The 16,380-nt window shown below is 53.8% G+C and overlaps 4 protein-coding genes across 4 annotated transcripts in view; 2 read left to right on the plus strand and 2 right to left on the minus strand.

Annotated features, from left to right (window-relative positions):
• The window catches only part of CCM_06927 (alpha-1,6-mannosyltransferase subunit (Ecm39), putative), a gene marked incomplete at both ends in the record, with an annotated part of 1,822 nt that extends 1,138 nt beyond the window's left edge, over positions 1-684 (plus strand). Inside the window, one exon of the mRNA XM_006672065.1 lies at positions 66-684. Coding sequence (XP_006672128.1) covers positions 66-684 — 619 coding nt within the window. The remainder of the gene's footprint in view (positions 1-65) is intronic.
• Positions 685-1,243: 559 nt separating this feature from the next.
• Positions 1,244-8,663, minus strand: CCM_06928 (adenylate cyclase; the record flags this gene model as incomplete). Its single annotated transcript, XM_006672066.1, has 6 exons — positions 1,244-4,114; positions 4,175-6,823; positions 7,009-7,918; positions 7,993-8,068; positions 8,151-8,319; positions 8,631-8,663. The coding sequence occupies 6 exons, from the start codon at positions 8,661-8,663 to the stop codon at positions 1,244-1,246; spliced, it is 6,708 nt and encodes a 2,235-aa protein (XP_006672129.1).
• Positions 8,664-11,908: 3,245 nt separating this feature from the next.
• On the plus strand, positions 11,909-12,913 carry CCM_06929 (UbiE/COQ5 family methyltransferase, putative; the record flags this gene model as incomplete). The annotated part of the gene is made up of 3 exons (XM_006672067.1): positions 11,909-12,268; positions 12,319-12,406; positions 12,456-12,913. 3 exons carry the CDS (start codon positions 11,909-11,911, stop codon positions 12,911-12,913), a joined length of 906 nt encoding a protein of 301 aa, XP_006672130.1.
• A 944-nt stretch (positions 12,914-13,857) lies between these two features.
• Positions 13,858-15,900, minus strand: CCM_06930 (protein-tyrosine phosphatase; the record flags this gene model as incomplete). Its single annotated transcript, XM_006672068.1, has 4 exons — positions 13,858-14,009; positions 14,081-14,518; positions 14,578-15,744; positions 15,801-15,900. 4 exons carry the CDS (start codon positions 15,898-15,900, stop codon positions 13,858-13,860), a joined length of 1,857 nt encoding a protein of 618 aa, XP_006672131.1.
• Between the last annotated feature and the right edge of the window lie 480 nt (positions 15,901-16,380).

The raw sequence follows: 16,380 nt of genomic DNA on the forward strand, positions 1-16,380 counted from the left end.
CTCGTCGTCCACCGGCTCTTCGCGCTCGCCCTACCCCTATCCGTACTCGCCTCGCTGGCGGCCAGCGCCGCCATGCTGCTCCTCTCCTCGCTCAACTACCCCGGCGGCGACGCCGTCGCGGAGCTGTTCCGCCTGGCGCCCGCTTCCGCCACGACGCTCGGCGAGACAGTCGCCGTGCACGCCGACGTCCTCACCTGCATGACGGGCCTCACCCTCTTTGGGCAGAACCCGCACGGCCTGCCCCTCGCCCACGGCGCGCCGTCGCCGCTCCCGCCCGGCGTCGCCCGGCCGCTGCTGCTCTTTGACAAGACTGAGGACGAGGCGGCGCTGGCCCGGGCCGACTTTTGGACGCGGTTCGACTATGTCCTCGTCGAGGACCCCGGCAAAGTCGCCGGCGGCCAGTGGCGGACGATTGGCGTCGTGCAAGGCTACGACGGCGTTGAGGTGCTGCGGCCCGGTGCCACGGCCGGCGGTGATGATGACAGCGACGACGTTGAGGCCAACCCGCAAGTAGCCAGCCTGCGGCCCCCCGTGCTCGGCCGCGGCCTCGTGGTGCGCAACCTTCGCAATCTCGTGCGAAGCATCACAGGCGGCTGGTATGCCGGGCCGCGCATGGCGCCGCGCATACACATCATGCAGCAAATCACGGCGCAGTCGAGCCCAGGGAAAGCCGCTGTAGAATAAACTGATTGTAACTCAAGTACATACAACACATGTAAATCATCAAATTACAGCCTCATTTTTACGTTTTAGGGACCTGTTCCTTTCGTCGAAACTCTTTTTTGTATTACGTAGGTAGTGGCCAGTATATATGGAGAGAAAAAAAAGGAAACAAACATGAGCATGTCTGCATATATATATATATGCCCATTATGAGTCGCTATTTGCTGAATGGGGCATGGAAGAAAACACCAACAAGCAAACAATAACGCCAGAGCTCTCCCAGAACAAAAAACTACAACGGTCAATGCCAACAAGGAACCAGGTGCAGAGCCGCCAAAAACCGACATCCCGTGTCGCTCATCAAGTACCATCCTCCACCCTCTCTCCAGTTCCGTACAAGCGCAAAATCCAGAAACCAACAAATATCAATAAGAAAAAAAGGGCTAAGGAACCGCTATTAAAATGGAAAGGGCAAAACGGGACCTGTTCCGCATATCGAAAACAGCTGCGTGTAGCGCGGTCAGTATCCAATAAATCATGTCGAATATTCAAAAGGTGGCGAACAAGTCCGCCTCAGGGTCTAGTCGCTGCTGGCTTCAATCTGCTTCGTGTTGTCGTCGGGGAGGGGCCCATAGAGCTGCCTGTATCGCGCCAGCTCCTCTTGCTGCTTCTTGAAGTGATCAAAGATGGCCGCCATGGGTGCGCGCAGGTCGTTAAGCTCCTTCAGCACAACGTTGCCCTTGGCGAGGTGGCGCATCGCCAGGGTGGACACGCATGTCTCGATCCGGCTGACTTGGTGCTCCATAAAGTTGACGAGGAACCGCTCCGTCACTTCGCCACCCCGCGTCTTCAGACGCTCCATCAGCTCCGTCTCGGGCGGCTGCAGGCCCGGGCCGCGCACCTCCTCCAGCGTGCTGCACAGCATCTCCAGTCGCAGGCTAATCTTCCAGAGCGCCCAAATGTTTTCGGGGTCAAACGAGAGATCGCCGCCGGGCGCAACAGCAGCGGGTTTCTCGAGCTCATCGCGCCGTTCGTGCTGAGTGTGGTACTCGGTGCGACCGGCGAGCGCGTGAGGATACAGCGAGTAGACAATCTCGGGATTTTCGAGGCCCTTCAGCTTTTTCTCGCCCATCTCTTTGACTTCAAATCCTTGCGAGGTGAGGCTGCGGAGGTCTTTGCGGATAGCACTGGCGTAGGATTCGTCATCATATCCCTCCTCTGATCCTGCAGAGCCAGACCGGTCCGTGTCCTGGTAGTTTTCTAGGCATCGTTGGATCTCGGAAATAAAGTCAGACGATACAGTGATCTGGCCACCGTCTGCTACCGCCGAAATTCGGGATGCCTTGTTGACCATGGGACCGAAGTAGTCCATGCGACGAGTGACCGGATCAGTCTCGCTCACACAGTCACCAAAGTGAATACCCATACGCACTGACAAGCCCTTGAAAATCAGCGTGTTGTCCTTATCGTACACGGCTTGACCAGACATGGAGCTGAGAATCTCAGATGGCCAGGTGACCTCCAAGAGCTCGTTTTGAACGGCGAAGCACCACAGCAGCGCAGAGGTGCCGGTTGGGAAAGATACCATAAATGCATCTCCTTCCGTCTTGACTTCATAACCACCAATGCGTCGCAGCTGTCGTCGCATCACTTCGTTGTGGAGCTTGATACCTGATCGCATGGCGGTAGGATACATTTCCCAGAGCGTCGTAGAGTTCTTGATGTCAGTAAAGACAATGGACACATTGCCAGTCGGCGCAGTGATTTCAGCTTCCAAACGATTCAGTGACGAGTCCAGCACATCTCCCTTGGTCTTGCGGCCTCTTCTCGTAGAGAGGACCTGCGCATCATCAGGGACGCCAGACGGGTAGAGTGACATGCTAGTGCCACGGTGCAGTCGAGATCGCTCCATTCTGCGCTTCAAGTCGGCAATGCTGATCATCATGACCATAATCTTTCCAGAAGAGCCGTAGGCCATGGCGAGGTCGCGCAGTTTTTGGGCAGCACGCATCAGATCCTGGCGTTCAGATCGAGCTACATCAGTGATCAAACCGGGAGAGAGATACTCCCAGAGCTCACTGGTGGCGATGAGGATGATCTCATCATGCTCTTGAATCGTCATCTGGCGAACGTGCGGCGCAGCTTGGACAGCAGGCATCAAGTCTACATACCCAAAAGCACGAGACACTTCTAGCAAGTCGTTGAGGCGACCATTACGAGATACCCAGCCGCCAGCTTCACGAATGCGAGACCGCTCACTCGGCTCAGCAGGGTCGTGTTTATGCGTCAGCATTTGGTGCTTGCCATCGGTCTGGATGACCATGGCCTGGGCATTGCCAATATTAGCAACATAGAGATCCATGCCTTGCAGATATAATACTGTGGCAACACCTCCAGAATTGAGATCTTCCTTGCTGAGGACGACTGGCTGTGCAGAGCCCCTGTGCGACTTCTTAGGGCGGTCTTCAGCGTGCTGCACAGCAATAGAGACAAGGTCTTTGTTGAGCGAAAGGAATGCTCGGCGCAGGGCATCGACTGGAGTCTCATTCTTGCGCGTCTTGAGGGCCTTGAGCTCCATGGCGAAAATATGGCCGAAATTCTCATGCAAGTACTTGGCAATTTTGGATCCGCCACTGGACAGTGCTTGACCATCAAACAAGCCTAGGAGCATTTCGGTATCTGAAGAATTGAATCGCGGCACCACCAAATCCACAGTAGACAGATGCTCGTTCTTGCCGAGGGTATCCGCCATACCGTAGGGAAGGTGACCGGCCAGCGAACCGGAAGTACGCACTCGCTTGTCTTCGCTTTGATCGGGAATGCTGGGTTGGGTGAGAGTCACGTCCATCAGTCCTAAAACTCGGAGATTGAGGAGTCTGCTGAAGTCGGTGTACTCCTCACGATTCACTGCGCCAGGACCGCCAGGACCCCAAGCGCTTTGCTTGATCTCGAGTCGCTTGTTGCCGGATAGGTTGAGGTACCGCAGATTCGGGTTTAAGTTCCAGTTCCAGTCGTAAGGCACGTTGGAAATATTGTATTTCAGCGAGTTGTTGCCGCAGTCAAGAACAGCCAGCTTCTTGGCCCTTGAAATATCAGCTGGAAGGTTGGTAAACTTGTTCCCGTTAATATACAATGCTTGGAGCAGGCTGGTTTCTTCCAAATCATCGGCCGGTAGCGTCGTCAGGCCGTTGCCGGAAAGATACAATTCGACGAGCTGCGGCCAGCTCTTGATGGATCGCTGAGGCATGTCGCCAATCTCTTCGTTGTAGGATAAGTTGAGGATGCGAAGCTCGGTGAGTAATGTAATTTGGTCAAAGACATCGTCGTCTAGTCTGTTGTCTGCAAGAGATAAATTACGGAGCGAGCCGGCGAATGTATTCGTAAACCTCGAGGACATTCCAGAGTCTTTCCTAGAGGTGGACGGTGGAGGCGTAACGGTAGAGGAGGTAGTCTGTGAGGCTGTTCGCGAAACAACGGACGTTTTACGCCCGCCCTTGCCATACACAGATACAACAGAGCTCTTCCGGTCCGGTTGGGTTGGTGAAGGCCCAACACTCAGCAAGGTACTGGAAGCCTGGCTGGGACGCCGGTCGTCTCCAAGTTCTTCTGTGCTTGGCGTGGTAGAGAGAGGTACGAGCGGGCCAGTTCTGCCGTTCTGCGAGGGAGGTGGGCCAGCAGAGTCCTCACCGGGGACGCGCGGCGGACGGGAAGCCGGTTTTGGAAAGTTGTCGAGAACGTTGGACGATGCATTGAGAATTTCGAGCTTGTTGGCCCACCAAATTTCAGTTGGGAGTTTCGAAATATTGTTTCCTCGCACGTCCAGTACCCTGAGTTCTGTGAGACACCCAATTTGTGGAGGCAGCTCGCCAACAGAGTTATTGGCAATGCTAAAATGCTCCAGTCGGCTCAAGGCTCCAAGCTGCTGTGGCAACGATACAAAGTAGTTTTTGTCAAGCACCAGTTGCTCGAGGTTCATCATATGCGCAAAGGCCGAATCAATACTCGCCAACTGAGCGTGTGAGAGGTTAAGCGTCTTGAGAGTGGGCAAAGGCGCGGTAATCTCGAACTTGTTTAGAGGATTGGAATTGAGCTTCAGAAGACGAATACGCTCGAAGCCACCCACGAAGGATGAGATCTGGTTGTGCGCAGCGTGCAGGATTTCCAGTTTCGGCAGTTCGGAGATGACGTCAATGTTGGTGATGTGGTTGTACTTGATGTCAAGCTCACGCAGGCTAATCAGATCTCGGAACGTTTGAGGCACCTCGCTGCCCAGTCGGTTGTTGGTAATGAGCAACTTTTCCAGGTTCTTGAGTTGTCCAATCCCGTCCGGTAATTCGCCAATTGAATTAAAACTGAGGTCAAGATCAACCAAGCTCTGTAATTCGCAGATGAACTTCGGGAAGGTGTCGAGAAAATTGGAGGAGATGTTGAGCGTTCGGAGAGACTGGTATGCGTTGAAGTATGGTGGGATATGCGTCAAACGGTTATTGGCAAGGTTCATTTTTAAGAGACCCGTTAGCGTATCCAGCTCAGCATTGTCGAGTTGCTCGACACGATTGTTGGAGACGTCTAGGTAGGTGAGCTTGGCCGCTCTGCAGAGGCTGAGCGGTAGCTTTCTCGCTTCGTTATTGTTGAACTTGATGTCTCGCAATTGCTTGCATGACTGGATGAAATCTCGCGGGACGTCGAGAGACAGGTTGCGCGACAGATTGAGGGAAATGATGTCGGCTGCTTTCAGGTAAAGCGAAATAGGAATAGTGACCAAGTTGCGGGCAGAAAGGTCGACGTAATTGAGCTTTTGTTGTTGCGACATGCCGAGATCCATGGTTCTAGCGTGGAAGTCGCTCTCACGCGCTGACAAGAACATGAATCGGCATAAATAGCCGTTGTCCTCTCGGCCGAGGTCCTCGATCCGATCCTTTTCCTCGTAGCCAACTTGCTGAAATAGACGCTTCTGTATTAGTAGTGGCCGGTCTTGTGGTGTCAAAACGCGGATTAAATCGTGCTTCTTCATTATAATGTTATAGTTTTCGAGGCCGTCGACAACATATGTCTTCTTCATGACTTGTGTGATGACGTCGCTGACAGTAGAGTCGAGAGGCATCGCATGCGTAAGAAATGTACCGTCGGATCGAAATATGCGGATGCAGTATGGCGATTGCTTTTCCTCGGAATCAGGCGGGCAGGCGGCTTCTTCGGTTTCAGGGGCCTCGTCAGTTTGATCTTCGGCATTGCGGCGCACAGCCCAACTGTCAGGCGCATCCCACTGGCCTTTTGGATCAGGGGGGCCGGTGTCAATATCCCCTTCCAAGCTCTTGAGAAAGCTGGAGTCCAACGGTGTTAACGGAGGGGGCCTCGTCAATATGCCTTCCATGTCGTTTAGATTGGTGTCAAGATGATAGACGTGGCCAGCAGCCCGATGCTCGGTTGGTCCGATGGCCTCGTCATGGTAGTCGGGTTGTCGGAAGTTCCGGCTCTTCTTGGAGAATGGGAATTTGTTATTAAACGTCGTCGATCGAGCCGCGTCTGGCGTGCCAGCGCTCCACTCGGGTGGGATTGGTGAAGGCGTTTCGGTTCGAGCAAAGTCAGCTTTGGAGAGCTTGTTGGAGAGCGACTTTGTTGACGGAGGCAGATCTCGCAGCTTCGAGCCGTTTTCTTCTCTATCTTTATGTCGCCGCAAGCGCCCCAAAATGCCGCGCTTGCCATGTCCGGGAGATGCATGGCCGTCTGTCTGGCCAGTGCGTGAGGCGGGTACACTGCTGGCGCTGGGGGTCGGGCTCTGTGCCCTCGATTTTGTCTTGTACATGACCGAAGCCATTCCTCGGTCGCGGGGATGTTGCAGGCTAGCGGCGGACTCTTCTCGGCTCGTTGATGGCCTCAGTGCGCGAGGATCATCGTTACTCTTGTTATGTCGATGGTGGTGGTGATGGTGGTGGCTCGGCAAAATAGAGTGACCAGATCTGGCAGAGGAGGAGGACTTGGGCGGGGGTTCGCGAGATGACCCTTCGTTCATGTAACGGTCTCGATCGGGTCCGGTCATCGTATCCCTTACGGGGGCCTCGCCATAGCGTGCAATGTCCTGTTTGATTGTGTTAGAAGTTGTGATAGGTGCCACGGGTGCCACGGAGACTGCAAAGTGCAAACGGGGGCTAAGTAGCAACTAGTGAATGGGAAATTTGGCAGTTCGCGCCAACTGGGTCAGAAGTCTGGGCGCAATGAGCCGGCGAGGGGCAAATTAAGCGCCTGGGCGACTCTGCTGTCATGACATCGGAGCATGAGGCTATAAAAAGGGCAATGGCCTCTATTCTCCCTTTTTTCGTGGTTCAATTTCTCAATCCTGCTTACCGTGTTATCTTGATAAAGAAATGGTACGACCTCGGGCGCGGGCACGGGTGTCCTCGGCCGGGACGAAGCTGGCGACGCTTCTCTGTCGGTAGCATTTGAATGATGGCGCTCTTGGCCAGGGCGCGTATGGCTGTAGGAGCGAGAGCGCTGGTCTTTTCCTATCGAGCCCGGCAAGCTGCTCTCGGAGCTATCGCGACCTGGAAACTCTTCGCCAAAGAAGCCCTGAAGTTTACGGAATCCGCCCCTTGGGACGCTAGCCTTGGATCCTTGGCTGCTGGCCGTGGTCGCGACGCTAGCAGCGGATGGTCTCCTCGCATCGTGATTATAGTAAATGGCATCGGGCGAGTCGTAGCTCACTGACAGCTGGCCGGTGCGAGGTGCGGATGGGTGCAGAGCCGGGGAGACTTGGTGGGAATTAACGGAAATACTATCGGTAGAATCGTTGTAGAAGCTCAAGGGCAGCGAATTGCCGTTGCCGCCGGGCGCCGAGTTGCTGTGAGACATCCAGGGCGCAACGAGAGCGGTGGGAGGGTTGTTGCTGGAGATTGAGTTGCTGGCTCGGGGTTGGTCGAGGATGGCTAGGTCGCGGCGATAGTTGTTGAAGTCGCCGAAACGGCGCTCATGGTTGGAGAGGTTGGAGTTGACGGAGGAGGGGGACATGGCGCCTCGAGCAGCGACAGTCGAAGTGGTAGGCGAAACTTGCGAGTCATCTCTTGAGGAGCTAGAGCAAGTAGGTGAGCGACCGACGGTCGGTGAGGTGGCTAGAGGGGCGGTCTGAATTATGATAGCGTACCTTTGTACAAGAGGGGTGCTGTCAATGCTGAGACGCGACGGGATGTTGTAGCGCGAAGCGCCAGGCGGAACCGGCGTGGGCGTGGCGGGAATGATGGTGACGGAGGACGATCGTGTGCTGCCAGAAGGGAGGGTGTTGGTTGGAAGGGAGCCGTGGGCAGCCGCCAAATACTCATTCTCGGACATCATCACAGGCCTGCAGCAACGAGCAAGGCCATATCCTTGAGGTGAGCCGGGCTCAAGGTGACAGCGGAGGGGTCGTGCGTCTCTGAAAGGGTGCTGGGCTAGCTGAAGGAGCTACGTCGACATGCTGGTCGCGGGCGGAGGGCAGGGCAGGGCAGGGCTATGACGGAGGAAGCCGGGGCGAGAGAGGGCGCTGCAGAGACGAATTGCGAATCGGCGGAGGCGATGTAATGAGGACGGGTTCACGACGATGATTTCGAGCGGATGGCGAGGGAGAGCGCGGTATGCCAGAATCTGCTGTTTGGCAGGCTGGGGGGGGTGTTTGGGGCGAAGAAGCTGTCGATGACTGGCGCGCCTGGGGTGGGCACGAAGCGGGCAGCGGGACAGTGGACGGGCAGCCGGAGAGTGAGAGTTTGAGAGGGAGAGGCAAAAAAGGCAACGAGGCTGCCAAGGTTGCGGCATGTTTGGCGGACTCTCAGTGGACGCAGAGACACTTTTTGGTGGGTTCAGCGGCCAAAAGCCGGTGGCGGCCGCTAAAGGTTAGTGGGCAATCCGCCAAAAAATAGCGCGCTACCTAGTTGCAGTTCTACTAAGGCTGCAGGAGGTAGTTATAACATAGTAGGTAGGCAGATGCCTGTCTAGAATACAAGTAAATCAAAAATATTCATCAATTCCGACATGTTCTCAATGGAAATACCCAGCCCACTTACTAGGTACTAACTACCAGGTACCTAAGTTGCTAAGGTAGGTGGTTTGGTGGTTTGGTGGTTTGGCCTGTCAGAAACACGCCCCTCTTCCACGTAGCCGAACACGACCCTTGCTTGACCTTATTACATATTATTACCAACAACTCGCAAACTGCCACCAAGTAATAATGCCTGCAGCCTTCATCACATCATCATCAATCCCTCCCTCGGCTCCGTCCCAGCATCTTCCATCCAAAACCAGCAGCCAGCCAGCCACTCACACATGCCACCCTGGCCCTTTTGGCCTCGCCAGCCCTTTCTGCAGCCCTGACACGATGCTACCCGAGCTGCCCTTGGACTCCGTGAAACGCAGGCTGCTTCACTCCCCTCGCTGCATCACCAGGTCGCCGAGCGCGGCTGCGCGCTGCGACACAGGCAGTCTCTGCGGTCTGCGCCGCACACCGAAGGCCTTATTAATAAGAGAGTCCCTTGATTCTTACGTGCACTTTTCGCTTTGCTACGTTGCGCCACCCCAAGTGCCGGGCCGGGTGAAGCGGCGTTCCTACTGCTAACTAGGCCAGATGTCTCGGCCTGGTGGTTAAAATTGGATTTGGGCGAAATTGGGCAGATTTTTCGCCTGGAGAGGGCGAGAGACGACCTGGCCTAACTAGTTAGTTACTCGCCGGGAGCCCGCTGGGTGATTTTCTTGATTGCCCTGACGCAAACCCCCACGGCCGCAGCACTCAATCCTCCAGCGTTGACACCATCGCAAACGCTCCGGCCAACGGATTCGACCTCGCCGGGCGGCAGCCTTCATCGCTGCAGGGGCCCTCTTCCTTCCCTGCAAGCCAACCAGCCAAGTAGCGGAATGCTGCTATTGGCGAAGCCGATGAGGGGGGCCATCGTGGAGCGGCTAGGCAAGCGGCCTGGTGCGTGCAGCGCGGGTCGGGCGGACTTGGTTTGTCCTTTTGTCTACTTCGTAATACTCCGTACAGAGTAGACAGTACGGGATGTATGCTGCAGCTGCGCACCACCGTTGTTTAATCTCGGCTGGGTCCAAACTAGCTGATGATTGCTTTGCTAGCTCCCGTCCAGGCAAGCCCACTTGAACAAGCTAAAGATGTTGCTGTCAAACTCCTTCAAGGGGTGGGTGCATACATGCCTCATGCGCTTGAAAGTATCATGGTATATTTAACCACCCCGTGCGCGATAGATCACTGGCTGCCCAAGTGTTGTCAAGCTCTATGACCACGGGAGCTAGTTGCGTAGTCCTCACCGAGAGTGGCCAGCAACACACAGAGGGTCGTATACCATCACTCCTGGATCTTTTCATATAACTGGTGTAACTACTGGTTTACTGGTTGGAATCGGCGTCCAAAGTGCCCGGAAAGTCGGCTCAAAACATGCATGGCATGCAGGTCGCAGCTCGCTACCTCGAAACCCCCGCGAAACTGCTGCATCGCAAATGCCGAAGTGGCCGGCTCAAAAGAGATCCTTGCGAAGAGAAAGGCCGAACTAACTCATTGCAGCAGAAAAGGCACCCAAAATAACTCAATGAGACCCTGATCTACCATAGAGTTCGTATTAACGCGTCGATTGCTAAGATGGACTTTGGTGGCTCCGTAGCCAGGTCACAGTTCCAAACGGCAATGTCCATCCCTTTTACTATTTGAATTGTGCCATTGTGGGCAAAATATTGTGCGCCACTTCGTCCAATAGTCAAACTTCGCCACGAGGCTGAACATTGCCAAGCCACCAGGACAACCTTTCCTACCCCTGAGAAACATGAGATACATACTCTGTACATACGTAGCAAATGGTTATCTGGAGGGATGCCGATCATCTGCCCGGGTCAACACACCAAGCAGCAATGCGCTGGGTGATAACTCGGACGCACCCCAAACACATCAGAACCCTTCAGTCCATGGCCTCGTACGAGAGCGCAACCTTCGCATAAGCGCTCCTGAAAATGAGAGAAAACAGCCAGCTACGAAAGATTAGCGAGTAGCGAGCATGGGCAAAGAGAAACCTCCCATAGGCACAGAACGCGCCAGTTGCGCCAACCCATCCCCTACAGGGTAGTACTACCGGGACCAAGCACAGCTGGCCTTGACAATTTATTAACCACACCACCAGAGCTATTAACCAAAAGTAGGGTTATACTATAATGATTAACTACGCTCTAATCCTACGCTACTAAAATTTATATAGGAAGGACAGCGCTACTGAGTAAGCTGTCAATTCCACCTATGATAAGCACTTGTGGACGTGGGTGGTATGATTCCTCACCCTGCTATGTAGACGCTATGACTCTGACACTCTAACACTTCGATACTCTGACATGATACTATGTATAGGCGGCTAAAGCGGTATCCCTTGGATGTAAAACCAATCGAACCTAGAAGTAAGAAAGTTGTAGTTTCATAAAAGACCTGTGAGGGAAATAGGGGTTTAAGGATCGCCCTCCCTTGAATAGATGTAAAGTAGCTTCAGTAAGGGCTCTCCTTGGAGTACTCTCTTTTTCTCCTGGTAAACGATTCCTTCAACCAAGTCGCACACGATCTTGTTTATGCACCTATACCGTCTTAGGGTCCAGGGTCTGTTTCAATTTCACGTCAAACAGCATGAAACAATAAACGTCACTGTCCAGCAGTGCGGAGGTGGCTGCAACAAAATGCATATGCAACGAGTTCAAGTTTCGTAGCTGATTACTGATGACGCTTATCTCCCGTTATTACGGAGAGTGCTCCGATCGGGGTCTCTCTCGTGGCCACACGGACCGGCCCTCCTGACAGTATTACAGTAGCTATGATGACGCTTATCTCCCGTTATTGCGGAGAGTGCTCCGCTCGGGGTCGCAACGATCAAGTATCCGTCACTACAATCATGGAAACGAGATAGGCTATAGAAGGGAGACGGACCGGCCCTCCAGACAGCATTACAGTAGCTATGATGACGCTTATCTCCCGTTATTGCGGAGAGTTGCTCCGATCGGGGTCTCTCTCGTGGCCACACGGACCGGCTCTCCAGACAGGATAACCTGACTTATTCGCTTAGGAACGGGGCCCTCGGAAGACGTTTTAGTCCACTCCGTATTCGCAAGTCCAATATATATACAACGTGCTCGCCACCACTTCCAGGTCCTGAGAATGCGTACTCCTTCATTCTACCTTCAAATTAAATCCAAAGCAATTTGCAATCTCATAACTCTTCACATCATTACACCAAAGGCCGACAAAATGTCTCAAAATACAGACCTAGCCTACGAGACTCACTTTGCTGGTCCTCTCTGGCTTCGCGAAGGAGTTGGCGCCTTGTATGCCAAAGGTGAAGTCCACACTGGACCATTCTCTGAGCCGCTTCTTCGCAAGGCAGGTCTTGATAAGATCCCTCCAAAGGACCAAGTAGACATCTTGGATCTGTGTTGCGGAACTGGAATCACGACTGCCACATTGCACAAGCTTTTCAAGGAGCAGGGAATACAAGACAATGTGAATTTGACGTGCGGGGACCTGTCCGCTGGGCAACTCCAGTTCTTGGGCCGGAGGATCCAAGAGAATCAATGGAAGAATACCAAGATTACGAAGATGGATGCTCAGGTACTTTGTCTCTTTACTGCATAGGAAGGTCATGTACTGACGGTGAACAGAAAACTGGTCTGCCAGATGACTCATTCGATTACATCACTTGCGTCTTTGGGCTCATGGTTATTCCAGATTCTCAGGCGGCTTTGGAGGGTATGTTTATACGTGCATTCTGTACGGCGCCGAAGCTGACTCGAGTTAGAATGCTACCGTATGGTCAAACCGGGAGGTACTGTCGCCTTGACGGTCTGGCACAAGGAGCTGTGGAGCGACGAAGTTCGCGATGCCCTTTGTCAACTCCCTGGGTACCCCAATTGGCCAGAATCCTCGGATGAGCTGATCAACGCCTGGGCTCAAGGGCCCTGGTCCAACCTTCATTACGTCCGCTCAATGCTGCACCGCCGAGGCTTTGTCGATATTGAACTGCAAACGAAGAGTATCATGATTGAATTTAACGATGCAGAGGACTTTTATGAGGTATATGACGCCTTCATTGAGTGGGTTACAGACAGGTACTGGACAGAGGAGGAGAAGAAGATTTGTCGGCCGTTGGTTCGAGCGGCCATTATTCGCTTCCTGGATGGCAAGTATGGAAAGGGAAAGCCGTTTGCCATCGAAAAGGTTGGGATCATGGCTACGGCAAAGGCCCCTCTGTCGTAGGAAAGACATTTCCAGGCATGATCTTTCTCTGGCAGAAAGATGATTCCGACCAGTGCTGGAAACTGATGCTTATGATACCGGAACTGGAGTGAGTTTTAGCTCGTATGAGGCAGTGTTTTTGGTTTCGGTTTAGTTATTCTCAATCAACTCGTCAGCATACGTTTCCTCGTAACGGAATTTCGTGACATGCGCTTCGACCAGGACAGCGACAAACAAAGAGCTAGCTTCTATCCTCCTTGAGCAAGAACGAACCCGGCCGCTCTACAGCCGACATGACTACTTTAAGAGACAGACGAGTCCGCATTTTGCAGTCGCTCAGTCACAGCCTCGACGACACCGTCCTCGCGCTAGGACCGGATGACCGCCCGATCGCATTATCGCCCTCACCCACCTACACTAGTGTTTCCATATCTCCCCTGAAACGAGCCTTTTAGGGCTAATTAAAACACTTAGGGCCCACTGGGCAAGACAAAGAGGTTACAGCTCTTATTAGTCTTGTGGTTAATAAATAGTCAAGGCCAGCATAGCCGGGCTTCACTGGTGTCTACCAACGGAGACTCGGACATTTGGCGAGATCTTGCATCTAAATTCAGTCAAATTATCAGAATTCGTCGCGCTTTTTGTTGATGTTCTTACGCAGTGCTGCCGTTGTCTTACAGGCTCCGTTGTTGGCCTCGTCAGTTCCTGACTTGCTCCAGATATATTTCATCACCACCGTAGGGCGTGGCTGAAGCCAGATTTTAGCGGCTATACCAGATCATGGTCATGGAGAACTGAAATTCATTTTCTCTTCTAGTCTGTCTAAAAACGGGTACATGCTGGTCAACTCAGCTGCCCAACTGCATCGCCATACCAAGGTACTTTTGACGTATGCTGGACCGCGCTGGGAACAAAACATGTCTGCGAAAGTAATACGGCCCATTGCTTCCATCAGCTCTTGCGCTTTAAGCAACTACCTCAAGCCAGTCCGAAGCGGCAACAGCGCCAGTCCAGGCTGGCCCAGTCTCGACGTATCCGACCCATTGGTTGACGGCTTGATACTTCTTCATGGCCATCTTCCTGGAGCTGGTGGCGCAGGTCGCAGACAAGGTCAAACCTGGAGGGAAAAAAGGGGATTAGAGTCAGTTTTCTCTCGGTTCTCGGTACCGGCGTGGCAACATTGCATACCTTGGAACGCCCACGGGTCTCCAGCTCCGTTCGACCCATGGTTATCAAGTAAATGGAGCTCCTTGAGGTCGCGGATATCAACTTGGTCTTTGCCAAAGATGGCCTTGAGATCGATCTTGCCGTCCTTGTGGAAGGTATAGTCGACGCTCTCCCCCAAATCAATCGTCTTGCCGTCGCTGATGCTGAATGCCAGCGCGTCATATGTGCCGCCCCCGTACCATTCGGCCAACTTGAAGTCATAGGACAACTCTTTGATAATGGCGCAAGGAGGCGCAAAGGCCCAGTCACCAGGCACGATGGGGAAAGTGGCCACGGTTTTCTTCTCGGTCTTGGCCCAGAACCAACCACCAGGGTGCCCGTACCAGGCATTCAGACCGACAAGTGAGTCGTCCTTGGCCGCAAAGCCGGGATCAGCGCAGTCGGCGCGGATCTGGATATCTGCGTTGGAGAGATGACGGTTAGTTTCCAGAGAGTACATGTGAATCCGCTCCTCATACCTTCAACTTGCCACTCATCATTGATGCCAGGGCCGCCAAATCGCCACGGTTGGTTGGCGATGCCCGCAGCATTCAGGGTGAGCTTGTTGATGCCAGAGACTTCAATTTCATCCTTCTTGTACGATTCCTGCATATTAACCGTTGCCCAGGTATGAGATCCTCGCTCCGGCTGTGTGGAAACATGCAGAGTTGCGTTACCAGCCGGGCCTTCGAGAGTAGCGCCAATGTCATCCCAGCTTCCCGACGCGAGATCGTTGGAGAAGGCGACACCAAGCTGGATGTTTTTGATTTTCTTGCAGGGCACGGGTATGTCTTCCGTCAGCAAGATTTGCTGAGCCCGCTCACAACCGAACTTCTTGGGCGCTACTCTGGAGGGATTGGGTGTTGCTGTAAAGGTCAGCAACGGGTCGTGGTTAGGGTTTGTCAGGCAGATGTAACAAGTACCTTGTCGAGGGATCATCTTAACCTCTCTTCGCGTTGACCTCTCGCTGAGATGATTTCTGGTCAGCATGGCGGCGAGAAGGGTAACACAATTGAGCTGCGCAAAGTTGCCCGCCCGCAAGTCGGCCAATTCCTGGTCGGTGGGCGCGGGCACTGCTTGGGCTCTGAGAGTCTCCTGGAGCTGGTTGAGTCTCGCTTCCTGCTCTGCCGTCTCAACATGATTCCGGACGTAGTCCTGGTGTGTCCACGTATGCATCTCGCCCCTCTCGTGCTCCGCGTGTATCTGTAGAGCAGTGATCATGGTACCTGTCCGGCCATGTCCGTAGCCACACCAGACCAGCGTATTACCGGTGCTGCGGTGTTGGACGAAAGCATCCCAGCCACGTTGGAAATCCTGGGCGGTGGCGGCCTCGAAGTCGGGGACGGGCAGAGGGGTATAGTCAATTCCAGCATCGGCAAGGGCCTTTTTGATCGTCTCGTCGTTGGCTTCGTGGTTGGCGCTGATGACATGCGTGACGTTGTACAGTCTAAAGGCCGCAATGGTGTCAGGAGTGATCTTCTGATCCGAATCTTCCCCCTGGTAGTTAGGCGCTGATGAGCGAGCAAGCCCGTCACCGGGCGACATGTAGTCGACGACAAACTCGAATCGATACAGTCCGCCCTTTTCCGCGGCGGCGTTGGACGGTCCCGCGGCGGCGTCGTCCGGTCCCGGGGCCTTGGACGGGCCTGCTAAACTGTGAGTGACTCTACACGATATTCTTCTTTGCAAGGTCGAAGCTTACCAAGCCCACGCGCAACAATCGTGTTTTTGGCCCCGTTCGCTGGAACAGCAGTGGCAGTTGCCGCCCAGGCAAGCGCCAGCAGTGCCTTGCCGAGAAGCATCTTGTCGAGTCAAGAGAATGGTAGGTTTTTTTGTATAGCGAATGGCGTAAAATGAGAAAAGTGCTAAGTGAATGGTGACTGTCTGAGTCTGAATGGAGATGAGTTTGGCCTCTAGCTGGTGCCGCCGCCTCTATATATAGTTGCTTCCGCTCCGGCGGCTGGTGCCTGTGTGCACGATATTGACATCTCGCCATGCTGTACACGTCATTACGGCAATGGAAAGAGCTTGATGACTAGCAGCTCGTGACGCGGCATTGAAGAAGGAAATTGCCATCATGTCCGTCCCTGTACGGCTGTGCCCATGTCTCTAACAAAATACTTACTCCATAACCCGGCGTATAGAAAGAGCAGCCGAGTTGTGCCAAAATGGAGACAGACTTCTTGGCAATGCCACAGATACCTTTGCAGGAAGGCTCATTAATAGCGAGCATGGCGACGTCTGCCTGGGCGGCTGTGGATTATTGATGCTGTCTTCTCGGC

Source organism: Cordyceps militaris, assembly GCF_000225605.1.
Source record: "Cordyceps militaris CM01 unplaced genomic scaffold CCM_S00005, whole genome shotgun sequence".
NCBI classification, from domain to species: Eukaryota; Fungi; Ascomycota; class Sordariomycetes; order Hypocreales; family Cordycipitaceae; genus Cordyceps; species Cordyceps militaris.